The sequence below is a fragment of the Serinus canaria genome, chromosome 9, assembly GCF_022539315.1.
Source record: "Serinus canaria isolate serCan28SL12 chromosome 9, serCan2020, whole genome shotgun sequence".
Taxonomy (NCBI): Eukaryota; Metazoa; Chordata; class Aves; order Passeriformes; family Fringillidae; genus Serinus; species Serinus canaria.
In genome coordinates this window covers 6599-31313 of record NC_066323.1, presented here as the reverse complement: position 1 = coordinate 31313, position 24715 = coordinate 6599, and the positions used below count along the sequence as shown (strand labels likewise).

Genomic DNA, 24715 nt, shown 5'->3' with positions numbered 1-24715 from the left:
TATGACTAAGTTCATTGTACAGGGCTTACATTAGGGATGGTGTTTCTTTAGTCACTTGAAAGAGGGATGCCTTCTTCCCAAACTTCAAGTTACTAATGTAAACAGCTTCAGCAGGTACTTCCTCATGTGCCCTGTCATATATTTATAGCAAGTTAATATGGGGATTGGCCCTAAACAACTCCTAGCAAATCACTAAGTACTTCTAAATAATTATGAACTAAAAGCTGGACATTCGCTAATGAGAGCTTGAGTAGTATCAGCAAAGCTTAAGGGATATTTATACCTGTTGAATATTGTAGTTAGACTGCTTTAAAGCTCCTTTTTTTAATTGCTCAAGAGTTTAGGGAAGACAGGAAATGCATGACAACTTTTTATTTTTGTATCAAGTGCAACATTGCAAGGAACAGATAAAACTCAGTTTACTAGTCCCATAGTATACAGAACTGAAAAACGCATTCTGCCATGCTGCAGGCACTGTGCGTAAGAACCTGGTCAAAATTTCAGTGCAATTGTGACTGGAAGAGCAAAGCAGTGCTATTACTGTTACATGTATGTATCCCAGTGTCATTAATACATTTATGGTAAAGCAGAATGGCTACCACTCCAGTGTATGAGCAATCCCATGAATTAGATTTTACATCTAAAACAGCAAGCAAAGGAATCAATGCTAATCACCTAATGAGGTGAGGTAACAAACCCAGTTTAAAGAATATGTTGAGCCAATTGATCAAAACAGAAGAAATTTTAAGCTGAAAATACCTGGCTTTATTCTAGTATGGAGAATTGGAAATTGGGCAGTAATAGGTGGCCCAAGGATTCTGCTTCCTAGCTTTTGCTCAGTCTTCATCTGTAGCACTGCAGAGGCCTTCAGCCAAGTTTTTCCTCAAGCTACTAGCAAGTGTAACTGACCACCATCTATACCTTTCTAGCTGTTAGTTCTGGAACAAGTCCTTGCATCACCACTGTTTGAGACAGGCACTTCTACTGAAGGTAGGTATCAAGTTTCTTCTTGATGTTGTCAAAGGAATCCACTCCCATATAGTCAGCTTGGCCTTGTTCCCACCGTTCCTTGCGTTCTTCTGAAGATTCAGTTGGTAATAGTGGTGATACTGATACGTGGGACACTGCCTCTGTAACTTCTGCCTAAAAGGAAAGGTAGAGTAAAAATATAGAAATACTTTGTACAGCTAAAGCGAGCAACAGGCCATAGAATGGGACAACAAAGTTGATGTTATCATGCGCAGTAGCAAGCATTGCCAATGGGTAGGGATTGTGCAGCTTTCCTAGCAAAATAACAAAGCAGAGTTACAGAAGTTAGCAAGGGGGAAAAAAAGGAAAAAAAGTAAAAGTTCAGTTCTTCATACCTCTCTACAGAAGCCACAAGAGAAAGCCAGAGTATAGACCAAGCCCGATAGCTGCAAATAGTTTGTTAGAAAGATGCAAGATTACCAAGAGAAGCACATCTGAAGACGTCAATAACTTTGGTCTTAGAAAGGCTGAGAACTTAAACTGGTCCATGTACTAAGCTAAGACTAAGAAGTCTGCAGTCAGATGCAGGCTGCTAGACTCTGTGAATGAGAACTAGAGTTAGAAGCATTAGTTTGGTTGTCCTAGGCAATGTGATTCACCATGCAAGATCTGTATGTACATATTTGCATGCTGACCTGGGGTTCTTCTGCTTGAGAACCGTATTAGCTGCAACACATTAAGACGTAGACCCTTCTCTGTATAAATTAAAGAAGTTACTACATCAAAGAACTTACTACAGTATAAGACCTGGTGCTACATTAACTATGTACACAGTTTGTTTTAGGCGAGCATACAGCCGTGTCCAAGACCTGTCTAGCATGCTTCTCTTTTGTAGTATTATTTATTCCAAGCTTAAAAGGACAAAACTAAAATACCCTGCGTCCCACAAAGTAAACCACACCCATGCTTTGAGATGGACAGAGGGAAGGGAAATTGATGCATTGGTAAATAACCTGTCATCCATACTTAGGTATGGATGCACAAGATTATTAGAGCACGTACCATATTTACCCCTGTAGTGATTTCTTTAACAATTCCATGCTGTTCTAGTAACGGTAAAACATCAGCTATGTAGGTATCCCACCACATGTTGAGGAATTCTGGGTGAACTATTTTAGGGTCATCCATGTTGCCCTTTATGCTTTTTGTTCTGGAGTCATATGTATAGTTCCACGGCTTTGTGCTTCCCAGGAAATGCACCACCTTAGTATTGGCACCAAACCTGTTGGGCAGAAAAATTTTAGAAGTCAGTTTGTACATGTGTTTAGAAAACAAGTTTTGACAGGCAGACATAACTTTTTTTAACCTGTTATTTCCATATTTGTCCAGAAAACAGAAATATGAATATATTTAGGTGGCTAAATGCTAAATGATCAAACTGCCAATGTCTATCGGGACTGAAAGCATTGTGATACAACTGAAAAAATGCAAGCTGAATTCTACATTGCACTAGTCAGAATACAGCCAAAACCTAGTGGTCTGGGCTGTTTAAATACTTACAGACAACTCAAGTCTTTAGGGTCATGTCCATAGCTCAGGGGAGAGCAGTCTCAAGCAGCCATTGCAATCGGAACTGGTTTTAAAAGTGAAAAAGATTCTACTCCAAAGTCAGCAAGCCAGAGAGTTAAGCATCACAAGTATTATGTAGAGAACAGTCAGTGTTAAGAGTTACTCTTTCAGTTTATAGCCCTGTAGAAATGGATCCTTGGATGGCTCTGCTGCAAGTAGACCATGCCCCCTGCAAAATAGTAACTTTGTATAACCAAGCCCTTTCAGAACAGTCCTGATCTTGGTGCAGCAGGGTCTTGCTAGACAGCCCTTACTTCCTAAATAACCTTAGGGCAACCATGGGTGGGTTTGGTAGTGGGTTGTTTTTGTTTCTTTTTGAAACCTTTTACACTCTATTTTCAATATGGACTTTTAGCTTTATCCCAGCTGTTATCAGTATGTTCTTCTGTATTAAAAGTAAAGATGAGATGCACCTCTTTCCAAGTAAAGAATTTAACACTGAAAGAGGCAACATTCACGTCATTCTCCTACAGCTCCAGAGCTGGGTTTTAGCTTGATTCAGTCTTGTGAGCAAGCAATACTGGCCTGTCTGCTAACAGTAACTATCTCACCTAGTTCAGTATGCATCACATTGGATTTTCTTGTCAACATAATATGACTGAAATGGAGAGTAACATCAAGTAGCTTGCCTAATGTTTTATTAAGCAGATGCTGGTCATTTTGACCGGGACTCAGGTGTTAAAGAGTTCTGTGCATAGAGACAATATGGGTGTGTTTCAAAAGCCATACAATATTCAAACCAAGTATGCATTTGGATGGTGTTGTAGGTTTCATGCTATTTTAAGGTCCTTAACTATATTTCAATGTTGATGTTCAATGTTTTCAATACAACTGATCTTATTGCAGAATGAAGTGCGTGCATGAAAGGCCAAGTATTTACTTTACTTTAACTGCATGAAAAAAAATGTCCTCAAGAGGTCAGTTACTGGGCTTTAACTTTAAATCCCAAAAGTCAAGATTTAGTGTAAGGGGACTACCTTAGTTTTATTAACTGTCAGTCCTAAACCTGAGTTTTCTTCGTCTCAGGCTGCTCCTGTTCTAAGGAAAATTATTGTTTAAAAATCAAGGGAAGTTAAGCTAGAGAATAGAATGCATAAGAAGTATCATGACCTTTGTTGCAAATGGAGAAGTATACTCTTGGTATCCTGTCTACTTACAGTCAGAACAACAGATGCCAAGCTTCCACAATGTTTTCAGCATCTGCTTTCTAGATACTTTCTGGACCTGCAATACTTTATTTGGGCATTTAAGCTCAACTTTTAGGAAGCTTTATGTCCACACTGGCCTCAGCAACTAATCTGTCTTTCCACATCTCCCAGAAAAGTCCTTCATCACTGTTTTGAAGTCAGAGAGCATTTGTCATGAATTGGCATTTTCCTTTGGAAAAAGGATTACTGAGAGTGCTGTGAAATCCAGTCTCACTGTACAAAGCTGCAAAAAACTTAGCTATTGCTGTCAGTAGGTTTAAATTTCACTATATTCTAACTGTTGAGTATCAGGAGTGTAGCTGCTGATCTAACCAAGGGAACTTGTTCCATCTATTGAGCAGGGAATGTTACTTACAATGCTGCACTTCCAGCATTCTATTTTTGAAGGTCTGATGAATTCAGTTAAGCAACTGATTCAATCAGTTAAAGATATTTGTGTCAGGAGCTCCCAGATCCAATTAGTGTTCTGTGGCAACAAAGTAATTTGTAAAATTAAGGTCATGAGACTAACAGCCAGCCATGGAAAGAGGGAGTACTTTACAATAGATGTTAGTTTATCAAATGCTATCCAGCTACTTAGTCATTCTGAGGCTTGCATATATTTCTTTAAATAAGTGTTCCACTTTTAGCATGACAAGATTCCAAATAGTATTCTGATCACAAGACATAGTTTGATCTTGAGCCAGCAAGGCCTGCTTATGCCAGCTGCTGCTTTAGACACTAGTAACCTGATGTCATTCAGAGATCAGATTGTTTTTATGCACTTGGCACTTTCCCTCTTCTTGCCTCCCACTTCTGTAGCTCATAATAAAGTGTTTCTGTGTAACACTTCAGTTTCCCTTCTTTCCCCCCCTTGCCCCACCCCCTTTCAACTGGATTGTTATAACACTTTGAGCAACCCTGCCTCTGACATACAGTTTACTCACATGCCACACTAACACTGCTAGCTAGGGAGGACACAGGCTTTGTCACAGAGGAAATATGCAATGATATGTATTCTTTGTTCCATCTTGCTGTTACTTAAGGAACTGACAGAGGTCTAGAAAGACTGTTAGGAGAGAATTCTACCTTGATACAAATCTTTGTTCACCACACTTATTTGAATGGTATAAGTTGATTAGATGAAATTGTAACTACTGGTTGTTAAACACCCTAAGTAACTGGAGTGAAGAAAGGGCAAGTTATCTAAATGGGAAGGATACCACCAGTGACATGCTGAAGGTCAGCTCAAGTTGATTAAGGAGCCTACTGCCATTGGTTAGAATTGTTATAGACTGTATCCTATACTGGAGGAGTGGTTTTTCCTTTTGCAAGTGACCTGTCAAATGTGCTTACTCAGTGTTATCACCAGGGATGAATGGTTTAACCTGAAGATACAGCAGAATTTGACTTTCATCAATTAAACCTTTTACTTTTTAAGGGAAGAAATTATGATATTTTGAGTGGCAGGAATAGTCTACTTCTAAAAAACCCATGTAAGCTCACATCATGTCTGTTCATTCTGTTACAAGAAATTAGTTTATGTAAGCTCTGAAGGTCTTCTTGAAGTTTTCAACTTACGCTTTAAATGCTGGAAGGTAGGAATATACAGAAGTGCTGCTCAAATTATAAATAAACGGTAGATGTTTGCTCATGTCTGTTGTTGCCCAGCTGCTGAAGAAGGTGTTTAATAACCCCTGATCTGCACCTAAAAGAGAAAGCATTAATAGGCTACAAGCATCAGACAGCTATTTGAAGATCTTTTTCAGTCACTTTACTAAGACTTGGTAATGCAGTTATCGTGTCCTGTAGAAGTCTGGCACAGAGCACTACATTTTATTTGTGAACAGCCCTGTAAACCTTGCAGCCTTTGATTATTCCAAAAATGCAGAGAATGAAATAGTATATATGGGGTTACTTTTGTTAAAAGATAGGAAGCTGCTCACAAACCCTGACATTCAGTTTCTTTTACGGCTTTAGTTCAATCTGTATAATGCAGCAAAAACACCCCACAATAAAACAGTACAACTGAGCACTGATCAGCTGTAGCTCTGAAGATCAAATGGCAGCAATAAGTTTTATTACTTATGCTTACAGATGCATGACCAACGTCATCTCACTGACAGTTAGGGTATCAGTGGCCTGTTAGACCTGCAGTCCCAGATGCATCTACCTCCACACTGATCTGTTAAGAAAAGCACATGTAGTCTTGTTGACAATTCTAGTAAGACTCCATCAAATTCCTTAAAAGATAATAGGTGTTCCTAATTCTATAATAAAAAGCTCCTGACTACCCATTAAATGAAGATAACAATCTGCATTCAGAAGGGTCACGTCTTAGTTTGCAAGTAGAGATTGTTACAAGGTTAAGGGAATCTGAAGTTGTTTGGTATCTCAGTAGTAAATTTGCTAAAAAAATAAATATAACCTTCAGGCCAGAGTAAACTAGTTTATAAGCAGCAACTGAGAAGTAAAAACCTATTTATCTACATCCATTCATTCTTTATCACAATGAATACGATTAGTCTTTAAATGGTAATAATCCCTTTTATCAAGGAGATTGAGGGGAGTCCTCTGACTGTCACTTGCTGTATTCTTTCACCTATCACTGCATGCACAAGTGGCATTACTAAGGGGTAGGTAAATGGATAGCTTAGCAGACAACGTTTCATTTTAATCTTCCATTTTCTTAAGCACTCAGTCTCTGCTGACTCAGGAAAAGGTTTTTAGTGGCCTATGATTTGATTTAGGGCAGTATTAAGGTTTATACCGTCAGTGCTGTTTGAGCAGAATTTGCTTTTTGCAGCTGAAGTGTCTGGGCGCGGAGCATAAACTTAGATGTACGGACAGTACACTGACAAATATAAATTCTAGGTATCCTGTTACGGCTGTCAGCATACATGCAGATTGCAGAGTAAGAAACAGCCAGAGACTCAGTCCAGCAATTTCAAACCTCTGACTTGCTTCTCAATCCATAAAGGAAGGAAAGCACTTTTGAAAAACTTGTATCCATCATAAGAGAACTGAAGGGGCAGCAAGAGTGTATTTAACTTACTCTACAGGACTTTCTCTTGCTCAGATTGGTTTACATCCTTGGCCTTTTTTCAGATTGCATGCATTTGTGCCAAAGCAGACAATGAAAGCAGTATCTAGCTGTCCTATTTCAGACTTCAACGGCAGTATTGTTATATAAACAGGATCTCACACATCAGATGAAAAACCAGGCAGTACTTAATATTAACTACATATTTACAGATACATATCAAGGTACAATACAGCAAGACTATTTTGGATCCCAGGCTAAAAAGCAAGAGGACTGTCTAAGCAACAGCAACATTCTTAAGGTAGCAGTACTACCAGATTTCTTCTAAAACCAAACTTTTCTTTCCTATCCACTACTTTTAGATGATATCTAGAGTAGTTGCATGACATATTCTTTATTATCTATAAATGTAAAGTTTAGAGAGACAGAGAAGATGTCTACATAAGTAGCCATCATTCTGCTGTTTCTGGACAACAGTACTACACAGGAAGCAGCTGTCTGCTGTTACATACAAGAACTATTCTGGAAGGTCTTCTATGCCCTAGTTACTCCTACTGCAGACAAGGCACTTGCAGCTTGACTTCAACTACACACAGTTTGGTAGGTTGTTAAGTTTGCATCCCTGTGTCCCATTAAAAGCAGTGACCCTTCACAGGTTTCTCTTACTACATTTCCTAGGCCCTTTTATTACTCTCTAGGTCAATTTAATTTTCAATTCCCTTTCTCCCTACCAAGATCGTGAGCTCAGCAGTAGCTTATACAGATGGTCCAGGGCTCCATGGCATCATTACTCAGATCAGTGCTATCATTTAATAAAAACTAAGATTTTGAAGCTGAACTAGAAATTACAGTTCTAGAAATTTGATAACTAAACAATTAGCCCACTGTTTTCGCTCTTAAGTGCTGCAGCAATTGCTTTGCTTTTAGGACAAAGGAAGTTCCACTATTGCATGGCTTTAGTATTCAAGTCAGAAAGCATATTGTAAAAACAGTTCTATTCATTTGGGGGTTTTTTGCTTGGTTGCTTTTGGGGGGGGTTGGGGTTTTTGGGGAGGGCGAGGAAAGGGTGTTTGGTTGGTCTTGGGAGGTTTTGTTTGTTTTAATGCAACAATTCAGAATTACGCTACAGATTTTGCTATAGCTGGTGATCAGTTTGCACCTTTGACCTTTATTACATGGCAGTATTCATTTTCATTAGGTAGCATTGAGCATGCAGATGCGACCAATGTTCTTTAGAAGGCCACACACAAGAGTACCTACAGTAACAAGGATTATTCTGCAGACTAGGATTGACATCGGAATATTTTACTTTTCACAAAGTACTGAGAGGTAAGTCAACATTACCTTTTATCTATTATTCGTTTTATGGTCTTATTTACATAGTTTTCTATATATTTTTTCAGTTAGAATTTGTTTTCTACCACAGTAGTTACACGATGAAATTAAGTGACAGGAGACAGTGATACTCAGAAGTCTTTAACTATAGCTGTCTCCAAGCGACATATGCTTTTACTGCAACAGTAGCAGATTTAGTAGATTTACAGGACAGCACAACCTGGCTTCTCAAGCTTAAACCTGGTACAGTGGTGGATCCCAAGTAACCTATAGTGGGAAGCAGCCAAGGCTACTACATGCACTTGATATTGGAAAAGAGACAGTCACTATGCTATAATGACAGGAAGCCATCACAGCATATGAAGAGATAGCTGTATCTTCAAATGTTTGATTCTCTGAAGCTGTGCTCAAGTTGACCAGTACTATTTTTTCTATAGCAGCTTGAGTTAGTATAGAACATCCAAGCCTTGAGTGTTAGGAATGTGTGAAGCATAGTACTGGAGTTTCATTTCTTGTTTTATAATTCTACACTGTTAGTCTGGAGGCCAAACTCAGTTTTTATTTCACTAAGCCTGAAAAAAGTAATTTTACTACATATTGTCATGATAGCCTCTGTTCTGGAGAAAGACACAATTTTCGCATACTTATATGGAGAATTCCATCATACAGAGTCCCCATGAGATGTCTGCAGCTACTGAGCCATCCCAAATACTGTTAGACCATTTTGGTCTAACTTACACTGGAATACAAGTTAATACATACCATCAAAGCTGCCTTTCTCTGTGGCAAACTGTAACAGCTGACTGTATGTTTCAATGGAAGGTCGGTAAACAAAAACTCCTGAATTAAAACAGTCGGGCCAGCCTGGATCTGGTGCTGCAGATAGCTCTTCTCTCTCAAAAAGTTCATCTATATTTGACAAAACCTAATTGTAAAGGAGTTTAAAAAAATGCTTTTAGGTTAGGAATTGTGGTATCATGTTTTTCATGGATTTTGTCATCAACACTAAGACATGAAAGGAAGTTCTTTTATCAGTGTTCATCTTATAGAAGACAATACTTTACAGAAATAGTCCCCACAGACTTCATAACAGTTAATTTAGTTAAAAAGGCACACACATTCTTACTGTTACTAGTCCATTATTACCCCTACTCTTAAAAAAAACCCACAGAAAGAAATCCAACAACCCTGATACTAGGCCTTTGAGAAGTACCACGAGACACAGCCACTTACCATTGTGTCTGCATCCATGAAAACACATTTTGAAAACTGTGTCAGTTCCCAGCAGTGAAGCTTTGTTAGTGTGACGCCCAACTCAGGTCTTTTCATTAATGCCAAGTGTGCTGAATCCCCACTATCCAAGACATTTACCAATATGACTTCATCAAAGACTTTTTCCAGCACTCTCCTGGGGAAGAGTCAATTGGCAAGATTTAGTTCTAGAGGTACTCCAACAGCAGACCACATGACAGATTCCGTAAAGAGAAGCAGAATAACAGGAAACCTGGCAACATTTCTTGTTGAAAAGTAGTAAAAGTTGACTGCATATTTTGGAGCACACGAATACACCTGCCTGCCATAAAGTTTGTAATGTGCACATTTTTGGGAACAAAAATCTTTTGGGGTTTTGTTTTTTTTACTTCCACAGAGTTTTAGTTGGCATTGCTATCAAGTTCAGTAAGTCATACACTAAGCTTTTTTTTTCATCCAGACTCTGAGATCTAGCAACTTATAAGACTACTCTGAGCAGACAATTAAGAAATGGGAAGCTTTTAGACTAGCTTGAGCAGGACAGTAGCTGAATCCAAAACAGCTGAGACACAATTTTATGCAATACTTACACTGTTCTGGATTTTTGACATCTGGGACATTTGAGACACCTGACTAGACCTAGTTGCTAAAACTCTTTATCCCATGAAGTCTTGTCAGGATTGACTTAGTTATGGCTGTGGGTACAAAATGTTTTGAACCAGTATCATATTCATTAAAGAGTGACAGACTTTCAGGCAGTGTAGTGAAATTTTGTGCCAGTTACCCAGCCTTTGCTTTACCATCAATAGAGCATTACCATTAGTTCAAGAGATTAAGGTGTTCATGCTGCTTAGAATAGGAAGCATCAGTCAAGTCTTACTGTTCTTCAGCATATCTTGAATGCTCAGCAACTGCCAGTACAATTTAAGCCACAGAATTTTTAAATGAGTTCTGGAACTCTGCCTTGCAAGGCCGTCTTCATACTGACAGTTGGTGCTTCTGAACTTCAGGCATACTTTGTTAGTGGAGACAAGGTGAGAATTACAAGTTCCAATTACATCATTAGGTACATAAGTATCACTAGTCTAAGGGCACAGTACTAGGTGGCTTGCACTAGCACATAAATACATTTAAGGTTCACCTTCGAAGAGCATGCTCACCTAGTAGGCTGAAATGGATGATCCTATATGCAACATTTTAATAGCAATACAACTGTTTACCTGCCAGGAGACTCCAGGGAAAGTCACTGCATTTACTTTATTGAGTCACCTCTCTATTGTGTCTATATATTGATAACTCTTTTCAGAATTATTTCCCCATTTAGAGAATCTTGACCTATCATCTGTAGTTCCCATAGTTATCAACTGTTTCATTGGTTTTTTTTTTAACCCTCTTACATGTGGAAAGAATCCAGTCCACTCCATAGTGAGACTATTCTAAGGAGGCTGTAGGAAGCAGTTGCCTCTTAATTTCATTTGATGTACTGTGGTGACCTTGTTAGATGCCTCTGTTCAGCTGCTGATTTGACATACTTGGTGCTACTTCAGTTCTGCTCGCTTCTCCCATGATAAAATTTGAAGTGTCTGCTAGATTTCAATAGAGCTTGTGTTATATTATGTCAATTGGGAATATTTCTGCAAAACAAATAAACACTAATTCCCTGCCCTCACCTCCACATGCATACACGTAACACTAACAAATGCACAGGCAATATCACATTGTTGGAAGTTCTAAGCAGGACTACAAAAGAGCAAAGATCCAGCAGAAATACCAGTATCAAGTCATGGTTTAGAGCTCTAACTGCAGACTATTTGTTTAACTCATCATAGGGAAGAAGAAAGAAAAACACACCAAAACATAAATAGTTTAATGTTTGAAGAACTTGGAGCACTCCAGATAAGTTGAGTTCTGCTGAAATTAGCTGTTTAGCTTCCAGAGCTTTGAAAGGTTACAATTAAGAAAGTTAACTTCCATTTTTCAACCTTCACATCAGCAGGAACTGTTGCAGTCTGAAGCATGTAAGTGACCTTACCTCATAAGATCTGAGACCTGAGGAGTAATGAGTGCAGTCATCTTCCTCGTTGTTCTATACTGTTGCAAGGATGAACCAAGTACTAGTGCTCCTTTCACATAGGAGTCATTTGTGGCTAGAGTCACAAAAGACTGGTCTGGAAGAAATGAACGTGGTCAAGTTAGCACGATCCGCTACTTTATTCTGAGACAGATACATTAGAAACCGAATATTGTTAGGTAATCTTGCTGTGAGACCTCTAAGATGTGCCCTTTAATTCTGTGTACAGGGCCTTCCTATGTGACTCAATGAAGCAGATTGTTTGCATAGCTATATTTGCTATTGGTAACTTGACACATGGCAAAATGCAGTAAAATGACCCACAAAACCAAGACCATTTCAGGAGAGCACCAGTTCAAATTTGCCCAGGTTAAATAAGTCATGCCAAAAGTAAAGACAATCCAAAAGTCTAAAGAGCTCTACTTGGGCCACTAATATGCTATTATGCAAAAAGCGTTTGGAGTCCGTGGGCTTGCTTTTGGCCTAAAGTTAGTGGAGTTTTGTAGAGTTTCTGTAGGTTCAACTCTCAATCCTGAAGCTAAAGCAGCATAAAAATTGCAATTCATTTTCAAATGAAAGTAAGCATTGAATTATATCTTAGACAACAGTTTTAAGTTTTGCTAGCTCAGGATTTTGCAGATGAGTTGTTCTGCAACCCATGATTGCAGCTCTGTCACAAGAATGCAAGATTTAAATGGGAAGTAACCAGTAATACAAAAAGCAATTTAGAACTTGCAGGAACAATTTTTACTCTTTGAGCAAAAAGAGGTACTATAATCTTCTGCTCCAGTTGAATCTTAAATGTAGCTTAAGACAGATTGTTTTACCCTATAGTACTTATTGAAGCTATATTATACAAGCTTTGCCTTCTTTCATGTTGTTTTAAACTGCCAGAGGGGGACTCTCAAAAGCAAATAAGTAACTTCAAAAGTTCTTCAGTTCACTGTTAACAATTTTAATGTAGACCTCCTTTCAGTTATATCACTTTACAAAGCATGCCCTTTTCTACCAATCCATTTTCACTCTATCAACAAAACAGTTTTTTCCTAAGAATTTCAAGAGTCAAATTTATTTTAGCAACTTTGATTTCTTTTCTTTACAGAAGGTGTTAACTATGTTAGATCAGAGTGAGAGTTCTGGGCATTTAAAGGCTTACTATCAAGCCTAGTAGTAAGATTAAAATACTGACTCCTTTCAGAAAAATTGCTGTTTGGCACAACGCCTAAGTTCACTAGGCAGTCATCATCAATATCTTTTTAACTTAATACTCCCTTAACAGTTGACAACCGACAATCATGTACCATAACTGCCTGTAAGCTCTGCAAACCTGGTCTGCAAGATCTATAGACCAGCTACAAAACCTTCTATTTTGCTTAGCAGCAAAACCAACTAGTCCCAAGGGATTTAGATTATAGTGGTCAATCACAAAGATCAAAGAAGCTTCTATAATGCCAGGAATAAAGATATTTTGTTTCAATTCACTTTTAGCTGCCTGTTTGTACTAGTTCATATTCAGCAAGTCTGCAGAACAACTTTATGTTTCTTTGAAAGGGCAAGAGTGTAATATTTTAAGTTGTTTAAACAGCCTCCTAATAGGGTTTTTCACTAGGTAGTTTGCATGTTACTATTCAATACATGGAAGTCTGACACTATGCTCTCAGACAGCTCACTAAAAATCCAGTGGGATTGTGCCCAATATTCATATGAATGTTGTTTGGGGTTTTTTCCCCCTAGCAGTGTAGCACTAATTCTTAAAGTGACCTTGCCACTGAAAGACAGATCTTTTCTTCATTGATCTGTTAGCAGGTACACTTCTACTCTGTCTCATCTTCTTGAAACTGAATAATCACACACACAAAGGTCTTTAGGGAAATAAAGTCAATTTAATGATGGACTAAAGGCTAAGAAACCCTCTACTGCATCCTAGCTCTAGGAGGAAACATTACAACTGCTTGACAGGAGGTTAATATTGCCAACCTAGAGACCATCTAAGTCAGCATAACTTTCCAAAGTTTCGAATAAACTATTTTCTGTTCTATATCTAAAGTTTCTATTGTATCTACTCTATAGCATCCTGTTTGTGTTCAATATCATCTATATAGCATACCTAAGTGTTCTATTCTATATAATTCGTAAGTACAGGAGCTCATGCTACAATTTAGGCAAGACCAGTTGGTGCTTACTATGGAAGTTATATCTGCAAAAGGCTAGTCCATTCTACCAAAACATCAAGTATTTCAGCTGTGTGGGTCCCCCTAATCATCCTTTTCCCCTTCTATGTAAACACTTCACATAATCTTGTGTTTACATAGCAGCCACTGCTAGGCCTGAAACATAATGAACCCTTGGTGAGAATATGTCCTCAAAACCACACAGATTGAGAGGCAGTTGCACAGCTTCCTAATTGACTTACCCAGACAAAACCACGCTACTTCAGAGAACTCTTTAGCTGCCCAGTTCATAGGCTATAATATCTCTTTGCAAGAGTTTTTCTGCTAGCCCTTACATACCCACTAGCATCCTAGAAGTCTGAGCTAGATCTTTCATTTGATGGCAAGCAGAGGTTACTGGAGTGCTTGCCCCAGATCATTTAAAAAAATTCCCCTGGAAGATTTGTCCTTTTCTCCAATTCTCTGAGTTAGGTGCTAGTATATCTCATTTGTTTTTTGAGTACAGGATTCCTAGAGATACAGGAGCATCTTATCAAGACATGTATCGGAGGGCAGACTTCCTGCAGGCTTCCAGACCTAAAAATTAAACCGACTTTGCTGACAACTTTAGGTGAAAATCGGGGGGAAAGAAAAACAAACAAACAACCCTCAAAACAAAAAACAAAACCCCAAACAAACAGAACCCCCCAAACAACAACAAAAACAAAAAACGGAAGAAAGAAGTGACACGTACGTGGAGAGCCGTAAGGACCTACTCGCTGCAAAGTATCAAAAATCACAGAAATCACAAGCTCTCTCCGGCGTTTCAGGAGAGGGCTGGGTTTTCCCCTGTGAGCCGCTGTACCCCTACAGTGGCCTCTCCGGCCCATCCTGCTCCCCGCCACGCCGGCGACACCCGTCCCGTTAGGGGACGGAGCCTGGGGCAGAGCATGGAGCTAGGCGCGGGAAGAGCCGGCACCGTACGCGTCCTCTCAAACCGCACAGCGGTGCCCGGCGGGACGGCTCTGAACCCCCCGCGAGCAGCCCCTGCCCCCAGCAGCCGAAGCCAGGTCGCCGCCGGGACGGCTGCCTAAAAATAGGCGCGGAGGCGGCGGCGATCCCGCGGCGGCTCCGCGAGCGCGGCCCGCGGCCCTCGCGAAGAGCGGCGCGAGCCGGGCGGGCGCACACTGACCTGCCATGGTGCCCGAGCGCAGGTCGGTGCGGGAGACGCGACGGCCGCGGTCGGGGCCGCGCTGAGGCCGCCCCTTATATAGGGGCGGGGCCAGCAGCGGCGCGTCAGTGGCAGCAGGAGGACGCCCCTCCCCGAGGAATCCCCGCGGCGCCGCGGGCGGAGCCCCCGCCATGGCCTCCCGCGGCGGCGGCACGTCACCCCTCCTCCTTCCGGGCCCGACACCGCGCCCTCTCCGGGAGGCCTCAAGGACCCCCGCCCACCCACTCCCGTGTCTCTCGGGTAAAGCGGAGCTTGAAAATGCTCAAAATACTCCGCTCCGCCAATAGAGGGTAGGACGGTGTTAGGGTGCCGTGGCTCAGGCTGGGAGCGGCGGTGGTACACAGCAGGACCGTTGCTTCTGTGGCCGCTAAGCCGTGCGGGAAGAAGGACTAAAACTACTGGGAAGAGCTTGGCCCCGTCCTCTTGCCACACTCCCTGCAGGTGTTAGTACAGGCGGGGAGGGGTACAGGAGTACTCGGAGGGATCCACCGAGCTGCCTCTTCTCCAAGGCTGAACGGTCCCAGGTCTCTCAGCCTTTCCTCCTAGGAGAGATGCTTATTTTTCCCTTCATCATCCTTGTGGCCCCTTGTTGCCCTCTCTCCAGTGTGTTCATGTCTTCCAAACTGGGGAGCCCAGAACTCAGCACAGCCCTGCAGGTGTGGCCTCGGCAGTGCTGAGCAGAGGGCAGGGATCCCCTCGCTCCATCTGCCTCGTGCAACCTAGGATACCATCTCAGCAAGGGCACATTTAGGCTCGTGTTTAATTTCGTGTCCCCCAGGATGCCCAGATCCTTTCCTGTGGTCCGTTACCTTCCTCAAGATGATGAAATGTAACTGCTTTTTGATCACGATAAATGGAGGGAAGTTTATTAGTAAGGGGATTTCTTTCTGACTAGAAATGGCAAATGAGCCATGAATGGATTTAAAAAAAATTTAAAAATCTCAAATGCAAACTCACAAAGAGCCCTCCAACTCCTACTTTCCCCAGTATGAGAGATCATATTTGAGCCGAGACAATTTTTGTAGATCTGTTTTGAAATCAAATGATGTAATTCTAAAAATATCAAAATCAAGGAAGTGTTCCTTGACCAACCACAAAATAACAACCCCAATCCAAAATATGCATTTAGAGCATACCATTAATTTGTAATTCATGCATGGTATGCATAAAAGCATGTGAATCAGAATTGTAGGCAATGCTGGTAATGTTGTACATGTATAGGGATTAATAATATTTTATTTTTTTATGCAACTCTTTTTTTCAGGTATCTGTGGCTTTGACAAACTTTCCCTGTGATGGCATTGTGTCTGTCTCAGATGAAAGTTTTGAGAAATTTTTAGCCAGCACATTTCAGCTGTGTCTAGCTTGTTGCTTTGCCAAGTTTTTGAGAGAAAACAATAGAATAGCCACTGTTGGTGACTGCCCTCCCCCCTTCACTTGCTTCTTTTGTGTTATGTTAGAGTGGAGCAGAAGAGTATAATTCCTTCTGGTTTCCACATTAAACAATCAGAAAAAAAATCTCTAGGATTGCCAGTGTTCAGCTTGATAGTGTGTCAGAGAAGTGCAGCATCCACCCCTATGCTAACACTTTTTTGCACATGCACTTTTGCTATTTTTCTAATGCTCATAGTTGAAGAGGCTGTAAATTTTATGGTTCCCTTGTGTGACTGAATTGCATGTGCATCTGTGCCTTTGCACTGACTGTTTATACTTCTTTCTCCATAACCTGAAGAGGAAAGTCGCAGGAAGAACCTGAGAAACAGGTATCCCATTGGCTTCCAGTACAAATGGAAGAAAAAATCATGTGACATAAGGATAGAAGGAAAAAAGCTCACAAAAAAGAGAAGAATGCTCAGGAAAAGTTCTTGTGAGGTGATGGCTAGGATAAGAATACATCTATGCCTAGAATAGGCTAAGCAAAAAAAACCAGCTAGGCCTCAGTTTCTATGGAAGGGAATAAATTTAATAGTAGGTAAAAGATAAATAAGATATGAGGGTGGGAACTAACCAGGGAAGCTGTTACTTGTCAGCACACAATAAGACTTGACAAAAACCTAGTGAGGAGGGAGAAGGAATACATTTTGCTGGATTAAGAGGCAGCATTCAGAAAGAATGGACAAAGTTCTGCATAGCAGCTCATTAGGTGAATAATGGCACACAGAACAAGGTGCAAGTCCTATAGAAAATGATCCTGCAATTAAAAAATTCAATCATCATGCATGTCACAGAAGTCCAATTACCCTTATACTTTATAGAATGTCCTATTTTTAATAACTAATAGTGTTATTTTAATAGGAACTTGTTTAAAACGTAATTTAAAAGGCATTTCATAACACCAAGTATTAAAAAGTAGTTTTGAAATATAGTTAGAATTTACATAGCAGTAATAGAAACTGCTATCCCCGTAACAGGACTGTTTAGAGTAAACTTCTAAAGTACATGATTAGCCACTTAAATTGATTACAATTTTAGTTTTGCAAATGTGCACAGTGAGTTAATAAAACATTGTAGAGAAGGTTTCAGATTTAAACATTATTTCTGCCTCTGCAAAATCCAGGGGGAAAAATTTTAAAAAGCAACTCCAAAGAGTCAATTCAATATATCCAGCCATGTTTAAAGTATTAGAATTCAGTTTTTACAACATCAAAACGGTAATCTGTCTGGTTAGGAAAGAGGCCTCAATGGTGTGAAGTTCATAGATAGGTGAAAAGAATATAGCCCAATTCAAGACTGTATTTAGAGATTTGATTTCATTTTTGTCCAGCCATCTCTGTCTTGCTCTGAAGTTGTCACAAACTTCCCTGATGACAAAAACTGTATTGGGTAATCCCCTCCACTTTTTGAAGCCCTTCTCACTTTGATCTTACTGTGAAGTTAGGCTGAACAGTTATTGAGTACTTAGAGTAGTCTGCATAGAATTTTAAAATGTGGCACAAATTTTTCCCAGTGCTAGGATTTCAATGTAATGTAGCTTAGTCCAATAGGACTGAAAAGGCTTTCATGTTTCTATTTGAATAATCAAAATATTATATTGTCACTCTAACTTATTTCAGCTTTTCATATTCTGCTTTCCTAACAGATATTCTCTTTGCCCGTCCCAAAGCCAATTATAGTTCTGGCCTTATTTTCTTAAAAAAAAAAAAAAATCCACCTGCTAGATAAATGTGATGGTCTTCTAAAAAGCTAGGCTCTGTAATTTGCTTGGTTCATGTTATTTATGCATTTCAGTGAACAGATGTTTAGTGGATTGAGGAATTCTTATAATTTCTTCTACTTAGCACAATAAAATAAACATTCCTATAAGCAGGGAAGTGAGTAGATCTCAGTTTTTCTTGTATTGTCTTTTGGGTGGATTCTCAGTGATCTGCAATGCAAGCAAGCTACAGTAGAAGCTGTTCTCCTGGTTGCATGATTAACTTGGCATCTATTAAGAAGAAAATTGGTGCATTGGAGAAATAGTTACTTCTCTCACCAGTCTTTACAAGTCTTCTTTACAGTCTTTACTGTTAAAAAGTTCTAATGCTGAGACCTCCCGCTGCTTTCCTATACTTAATGAAAAAGTTTAAGTATCACTGAGGAACACAGAACCACGTACAACTGATTTATAAGCCTCCTTTCCTTTGGCAAATAGGCTAAACAGGGCAGATATATGTGTGTTTATCTCGTAACTTGCCCTCTGTTTCACCTTTGCCTTATCTCCTTTCCTAGTGGTTCTTTTGGGATGGGAGGCCACAAGACCTACTGATCAGGACATGTGGCTGAGAGTGGAAAGCGCAGGCTTATTACCGGTTCCACTTGTCATTTGCCATGGTGATAAGTACAGGCAGGACAACTATGTATTTCTCTTTTTTTGCTCTCTTTACCACTTGACTTGAAACAGTAAAACACTCTCTTGCTCTATATTTGTACAGGGGAGTTGCAATCATGTATCCGAATTCTACCTCCACAGACCAGAGTTCTAAACTCTCTCAAAATAGAAAAATTCTAGTATCTCACCTGAACATGCATGTTCTTCCTTACTCCAGGAAGTGCTAAAACTTTTAATACTTAAAAAATTAGCAGGTGATAGAATTTCTGGAAAGGCAAAGTTCTTGAGAAATTTTAGCAGGGTTTTGAGAAGAAGCAGTGGCAATACTTCCACCAAGTTACTGTGACTTACAGCAATGCTTCTGTTCCATGCTAGATTTTTGTTGAATTTCAAGCTAGTTCTTTCTCCAGGCTTGGCCAAGCAATTAACTTTGGGGTGAATCATATGCAAAGAAAAAAAAAAAATAAATCAGGGTGATATACTGGGAATGGCATTATGATTAATAATAAGTGAATACAGTTACTCCCTTTTGAAAAACCTTAGTATCACCAAGTTGAGATGCTTGGACTCCTTCCCTAGCTAAAGTGGAATAGCATCTAGACTAGACTAGACTAGAATAGCTCATTTGGAAAGGATCAACACTGATCATCTTGTTCAATTGCCTTACCACTTCAGGGCTGAAACATTGTTAAAGTATAATATTAAAGACACAATCCAAGTGCCTCTTAACACCAACGTACCTGGAGCATCAACCATCTTTTAGGAAGCCGGTTCCAGTGTTTCACCGCTCTCTTGGTAAAGAAATGTTTCCTAATAATGTCTAGTCTGAATGTCCCATGGAAATGATTTGAGCCATTCTCAGGCATTCTGTCCCCAGCTCCCAGGGAGAAGAGCCCAGTACCTTCCCTTCCACACCCCTTCCTCAGGAACCTGCAGGGAGCAATGAGGTTGCTCCTCAGTCTCCTCTTTGAACTAGACAAAGCCAGAGTCTTTGTGTAGGATTAGACGATTACTATAGCGATGATGCACTAACAATAATGCTCATCAATAATAGTTGTCAAAAATCTACATAAGTATTAATTCCCCATCTCTGAGCGTTTAACCATTACCACATTCATTTTTTACTGAAGTGATCATAGGTCTCATTTAGATTAAATGGGCAGAGAGTTTGCAGTTTCTGCTAGCATGAAGCAACAGCAATATTGCTTGGGAGGTCATTTTAATTGACCTCAAAGAAATTGTTTCTGCATGATCCCATCAGTTTGGGTAACACCGGTCTTTCTTACACTAATTCCTCAGGACTCCACAGAACATCAGCAGTATAGATCTTTGGTGTAACAAGTTCTGCGCCTGACCTCACCGACATCAGAGCTGAATGGTGCAAACCTAGAGGTACAGATTCCTGGGTTCTTGACCTAAGAATGCCAGTGTGCTCAAGGGTTAGTTAGTAAGGTCTTCTTTAAGTAGAGTTTTGTCTTAGGATGTGTTTAGGTTTGTCTTAGGTTTGCATTAGAAAAACGCCATTAGACTAGGACATAAGATGATGATCAGAAGTCCTTGTCAAAACCATCATAGCACAATATGGTGATGCTATTTCTGTAGGCATGAAATCCCATCTCTCTGCTAAATCCGATGCCAGAAGTGCTGAAGGACAGAGGTTTTGTCACAGTACTAAAAAATACTTAGGCTGGGCACAGAAAATGTATTTGGTGAACTGTTAGAGGAGTGCTGAGTCAGTCTTACGAGTGCCTCAATCCCACTAATTGTGTGCTGTAGTGCTGTAAAGTTCACTTAAGAGATAAAGAATTGTTTTTCTGTTTAAATTCTGTAGAAAACAACTTCTTGCTTTGTCATGTTGGCTGTGCTGGGTATGTTTGCTATCTCAGGTGCATCATTCCAAGAAAATGTCCACATGTTAAAAGGTCAATCCTTAATTTTACACTCTCTCATAGTTACAATAGCTGTCAAATATATCTGCCTTGCAGTATGTTAAGTGGGTTTCTTAAAAATATTTTGAGACTATGTTAGGAAGCTGGACATAAGTAGTTTGACAATGCCTTCTCTTATTAATTGATCCACGTGTATCAGGTGTGGTTCAATGATGATTTTTGAGCAGCATAGTTCATACAGGCCATAGCATTATTTATCCTGTGCAAACATTGAAACAACACTCATGCTTTTCTCACTGTACAGCCCAGTTATTTTTTCATTGTCTTTTATCAGGATTTTCATCAATGTTTCCCCACAGCTTCCAGATTGTTCACAATGCAGATGCAGCAGTTCTGTTCACTGGGCTGGGCAACAGCAGTCACATTACCCATGCCCTGCATTCTTTACATTAGCTCATAGGAAGATAAATTTAATAGTACAAACTGGGGATGGAAGGATACTTTGCTGGTTGTTCTAAAATCCATGACTGACACAGTAAGAAGGCCTAAGCTCTGTTTGCTTTTTTCTGACTCTTTTGCTAGTGACTTTATATTTTGATGCAGCTATTGCCTATGAAGATCAGTTTGGTATAGCAGTTTACACTCATAAAGTTCTTTTGGGTGACACTTAAGATGCAAAGCAGGGGGATTTGAATGCATTTTGAACCTAAGAGTTTTTCAGTACAATTTTTGTGGCTGAATTTATATTTTCCATGCTTATTTAAATTTTTTAGAAGCCCTGCAATGCTTATGATTATAACATCTTAGGTATGAGGTAAACTTCTGTGGTTAACTTTAACATTTTGGTAGCACTATATCAAGGCTACAGAGCTTTCTCATTCTGTATTCCTCAGTATCTTCTGGAGAAGCCCTGATTAAAATGAAATTTTTAGTGTTTCAGGAAAACTTTAGGGGATACTTTTTGTTATTTAAGGGATCCCATATAGTCTTCTAATAGCCATTATCAAGGGATGTTCTGAATATTTTAGATCCTATAGGGATGACTGCTATGAAGTTTCTGGATTCTATTCCTGTATTCTCTATTATAAAAGGAATAAAAATTTTGTAGTAGAAATTCCCAGCCAGTATATTTCTTTTAAATGCTTTTTTGGGGTTTTTTTTCTTTTAAAAAAAGATATAGTACAGAATTATTTGTGGCATGATTCTTGCTTAAAAAAAAAATACTACAAACATCCCACTTTGTACATAAGTTGAAAATTGTTTTATTTAAAGGTTACATGGGTATAATGGTCCAGCTGAGAGACCGTTGCATTTAGCTTGTAGTTATTAAGCACTTAACATCAATAAAGGTTATGTTCGAGAAGCCCATTTGGATAAAGCACAGAATCATTTCTGTCAATATGTGTTGAGAAAACACATTTCATTGAGAAAAAGGTACAGCAAAGAGTAAACCTCTCTTTATGTAACCAGTAACAATTACAAATAGCATAGCAGAAAATGTTTTGGTTCCATTATCTTCTTCATCCCTGGAATATTTAATGTCCTTAAGTTCACTTAAAATAATGCGTTTCTTCTTTCTAGCATCTTAGGTATATGTGGAGCCACTGGTAGTCTTCCAATATTATATAGAAACTTGTAAGGACACCCTTCTGTGATTACTTGTATTAGAGATGACAGAGCTTTGTTCTGAAGTAATAGCAATGAAGGGAAAAGCACTGCATTTTCCTAAAAATTATTATTTATACACTGGTTTTCTGTTTTGTATTGCTTCTTAACTGCACTTGGAGAGTTAAGACAGATCAAAGCTATGCATTGGTCCAGATGAGAAGTGAAAGAAGAGCAAAAGAGCAAGAAATGAGGCAGCAGCAGGAGTAGCAACTGGGGACATCTGTGATAGGTGGAAGGATTGGGAGATGTCAGGTAATCAGTAAGAGTGCTCTGATACCCTGCAGAGTCATGCTGGAGAATGTGGCCATTAAACTGTTAAGATGATAAACGGAGATGGACAGGACCATAGACTATATATTGAAGTAGGGGTCTTCCAATTTTTAATCTAGCTTTTTATGAGCTGCTTATATGAAACAACTCTCATAGGGAAATCTCTGTAATCTTGTTTTGTTGCTCATCCCATCCTTCAAAGAACTGTGTCCAACTGTGTCTTCACAGCTAATCATGGCTGGTACAAAGAGAGTTTTAGTGCCAGTTGCAGCGTGTGAGGGAGCAAGCCGTGGAATTCCCCTTACTTCAATATGATGTCTGTGACATTGAAATGTGACTGTGGACAATACAGCAGGACATAAGAAACAGAAATCACAGGTAGAGGTCTTTACTAGATCAGCTGATTTAGTAGAAGAAAGTAGACACAAGACATTGGACACAAGACATTCTTTAGTCTCAAATAAAACCATGGACTCAGTAGTAGCCTTACTACGGAGTAGTAGTTTTATTGCATATCACAATAAACCTCCTCCTTAACTTCTCTGTTAATGAGGCAAACTACCTGTTTCTCTTCCCTAACACTGTCTCTAGCCTTACTAACTCCTCCTTTACTTCAAAGCATCCACTCTCTTTTCTTTCAGAGATGATCTAGCTGATATATACCTAGCTAAACTCTAAGCAATTGCCTTCAAGTTGTCTATAGGTAGCTAATTTTATTTAGGTCTGCCACATCATTTTTGAGCCCAGTGAAGACCTTTGAATGATTTAAAAAGCTTGTCTTCCTTTTTTTTTTGTGTTTTCAGCTACTGGTTTGATGCAGCCTAATATCTCTTGTCCCAGTCCTGTAAGTGTTCCAGGCCAGGTTGGATGGGGCCCTAATGGTGGTTCACATCCTGATCATGGTGGAAGCGAGGCAGGGGTTGGACCCAGATGATCTTTCAGATCCTTTCTACCCAAGCCATTCTATGATTATCTGCAAATCTAACAATTAATTTTTGAGAACATGAATGCAGAAAAACTTGAATGTATACTAGATCCACTGTACTGAAAAGAGCAATGACATGAGTTTTACTGATTTAAGAGCTATTATATTTTATGTTTCTCTCCAAAGCCTTACAATTCCTTACCATATAAGCAAGCAGGCCAGAAATGCTGATCTTCATAGCCCCTAATATAGGAATGTCTTACTCTGCACATTGTGAAGGCAGAAACATTTCCAGGGCCATGTAGCTTTTGTAACAGATCTTGGTATCGCTTTTTGGTCTAAGTGCATTTCTCACCTTTTGTCTCCTTACACATATTCATTGATACTTAGACCTTTGGCTGTATGCGGGTGAGCTTAGTGGGACTGAAGCTTGTGTTTTTTGCCTTCCCTCATGCGTCTCCTGAAGTATTCTGGGATATAAGAGCAGCAATTAGTGCAATTTCTACAGCTTTGTTTCTCTCCTTTGCAGCAACAAGGTTATTGACCATCCCAGGTTTTCTAAAGCTCAGTACTGTTTATTCAATGACACTATTTATAGGAGTAAACCTCCTGTAAAATAACAAACCTTTATTAACATTTGACCAGGCAGGCTCTCAGTATTTGTACAGATCATCTGTCACCAACTCCTTGCAGCAGCTAGGTGACCCTACTTTGGTTCTCAAGTACATTATGAATAAACCTGGAGAAGCAAACACATGCAGTCATGTGAGGGCCCCCACTGAGGTTGTTTCCAGCCCTTGGTTGCCAGACCTTTTGAATCAGATCAAACCAGTAAAGTGGGCATAAGGCATAAGTCATATGTATTTCCAATGTTGTTTTTCTTCTATCTGCTTTTCTCAACTTCTGTTGGGACTCCACTGCAGGATTTGTAGTTCTTTGAAAATTCATTTCACTCAGCTGAGTGAAATGAATTTTCACTTATGATAAATGTATCCTTTATATTATCAAACCAGAAGTGTTTTCTTATTTTGAGGTCTTTCAGAATCTGTTATATTGCTGTGTTGCAGTCTTTGAATGACTCAGGATGTTAGGACATTGCACCAGGAAAATTTTTATTACTGGTTTAAAAGTGGCCCCAGTTTTAATCACAGGGAGACATACGTCTCGCTCTACCTTTTGCCCTTACAGTTTCAGCTGAAACTCTCTATCTAGATTTCTCAATGTTCCTTTTCAGAAAAGAGAGAGAACAAAACCAGCAGATAATAGTTGCTGTAGGCTATCAGGCTAGC

At 39.5% G+C, this 24715-nt stretch overlaps 1 protein-coding gene across 2 annotated transcripts; it reads right to left on the bottom strand.

Moving 5' to 3' along the window:
* Positions 1-357: 357 nt before the first annotated feature.
* GYG1 (glycogenin 1) lies at positions 358-14962 on the bottom strand. Of its 2 annotated transcripts, none has more exons than XM_009088960.3 (7): positions 14828-14962; positions 11447-11582; positions 9397-9571; positions 8926-9088; positions 5367-5493; positions 2032-2251; positions 358-1143 (listed from the first exon to the last, which is right to left on the bottom strand). In XM_009088960.3, the coding sequence occupies exons 1-7, from the start codon at positions 14832-14834 to the stop codon at positions 982-984; spliced, it is 990 nt and encodes a 329-aa protein (XP_009087208.3). In that variant the 5' UTR covers positions 14835-14962; the 3' UTR covers positions 358-981. The 2 variants fall into 2 exon arrangements, with proteins under 2 accessions (XP_009087208.3, XP_050833808.1); XM_050977851.1 differs by having other exon boundaries at positions 358-1139.
* Positions 14963-24715: the final 9753 nt, after the last annotated feature.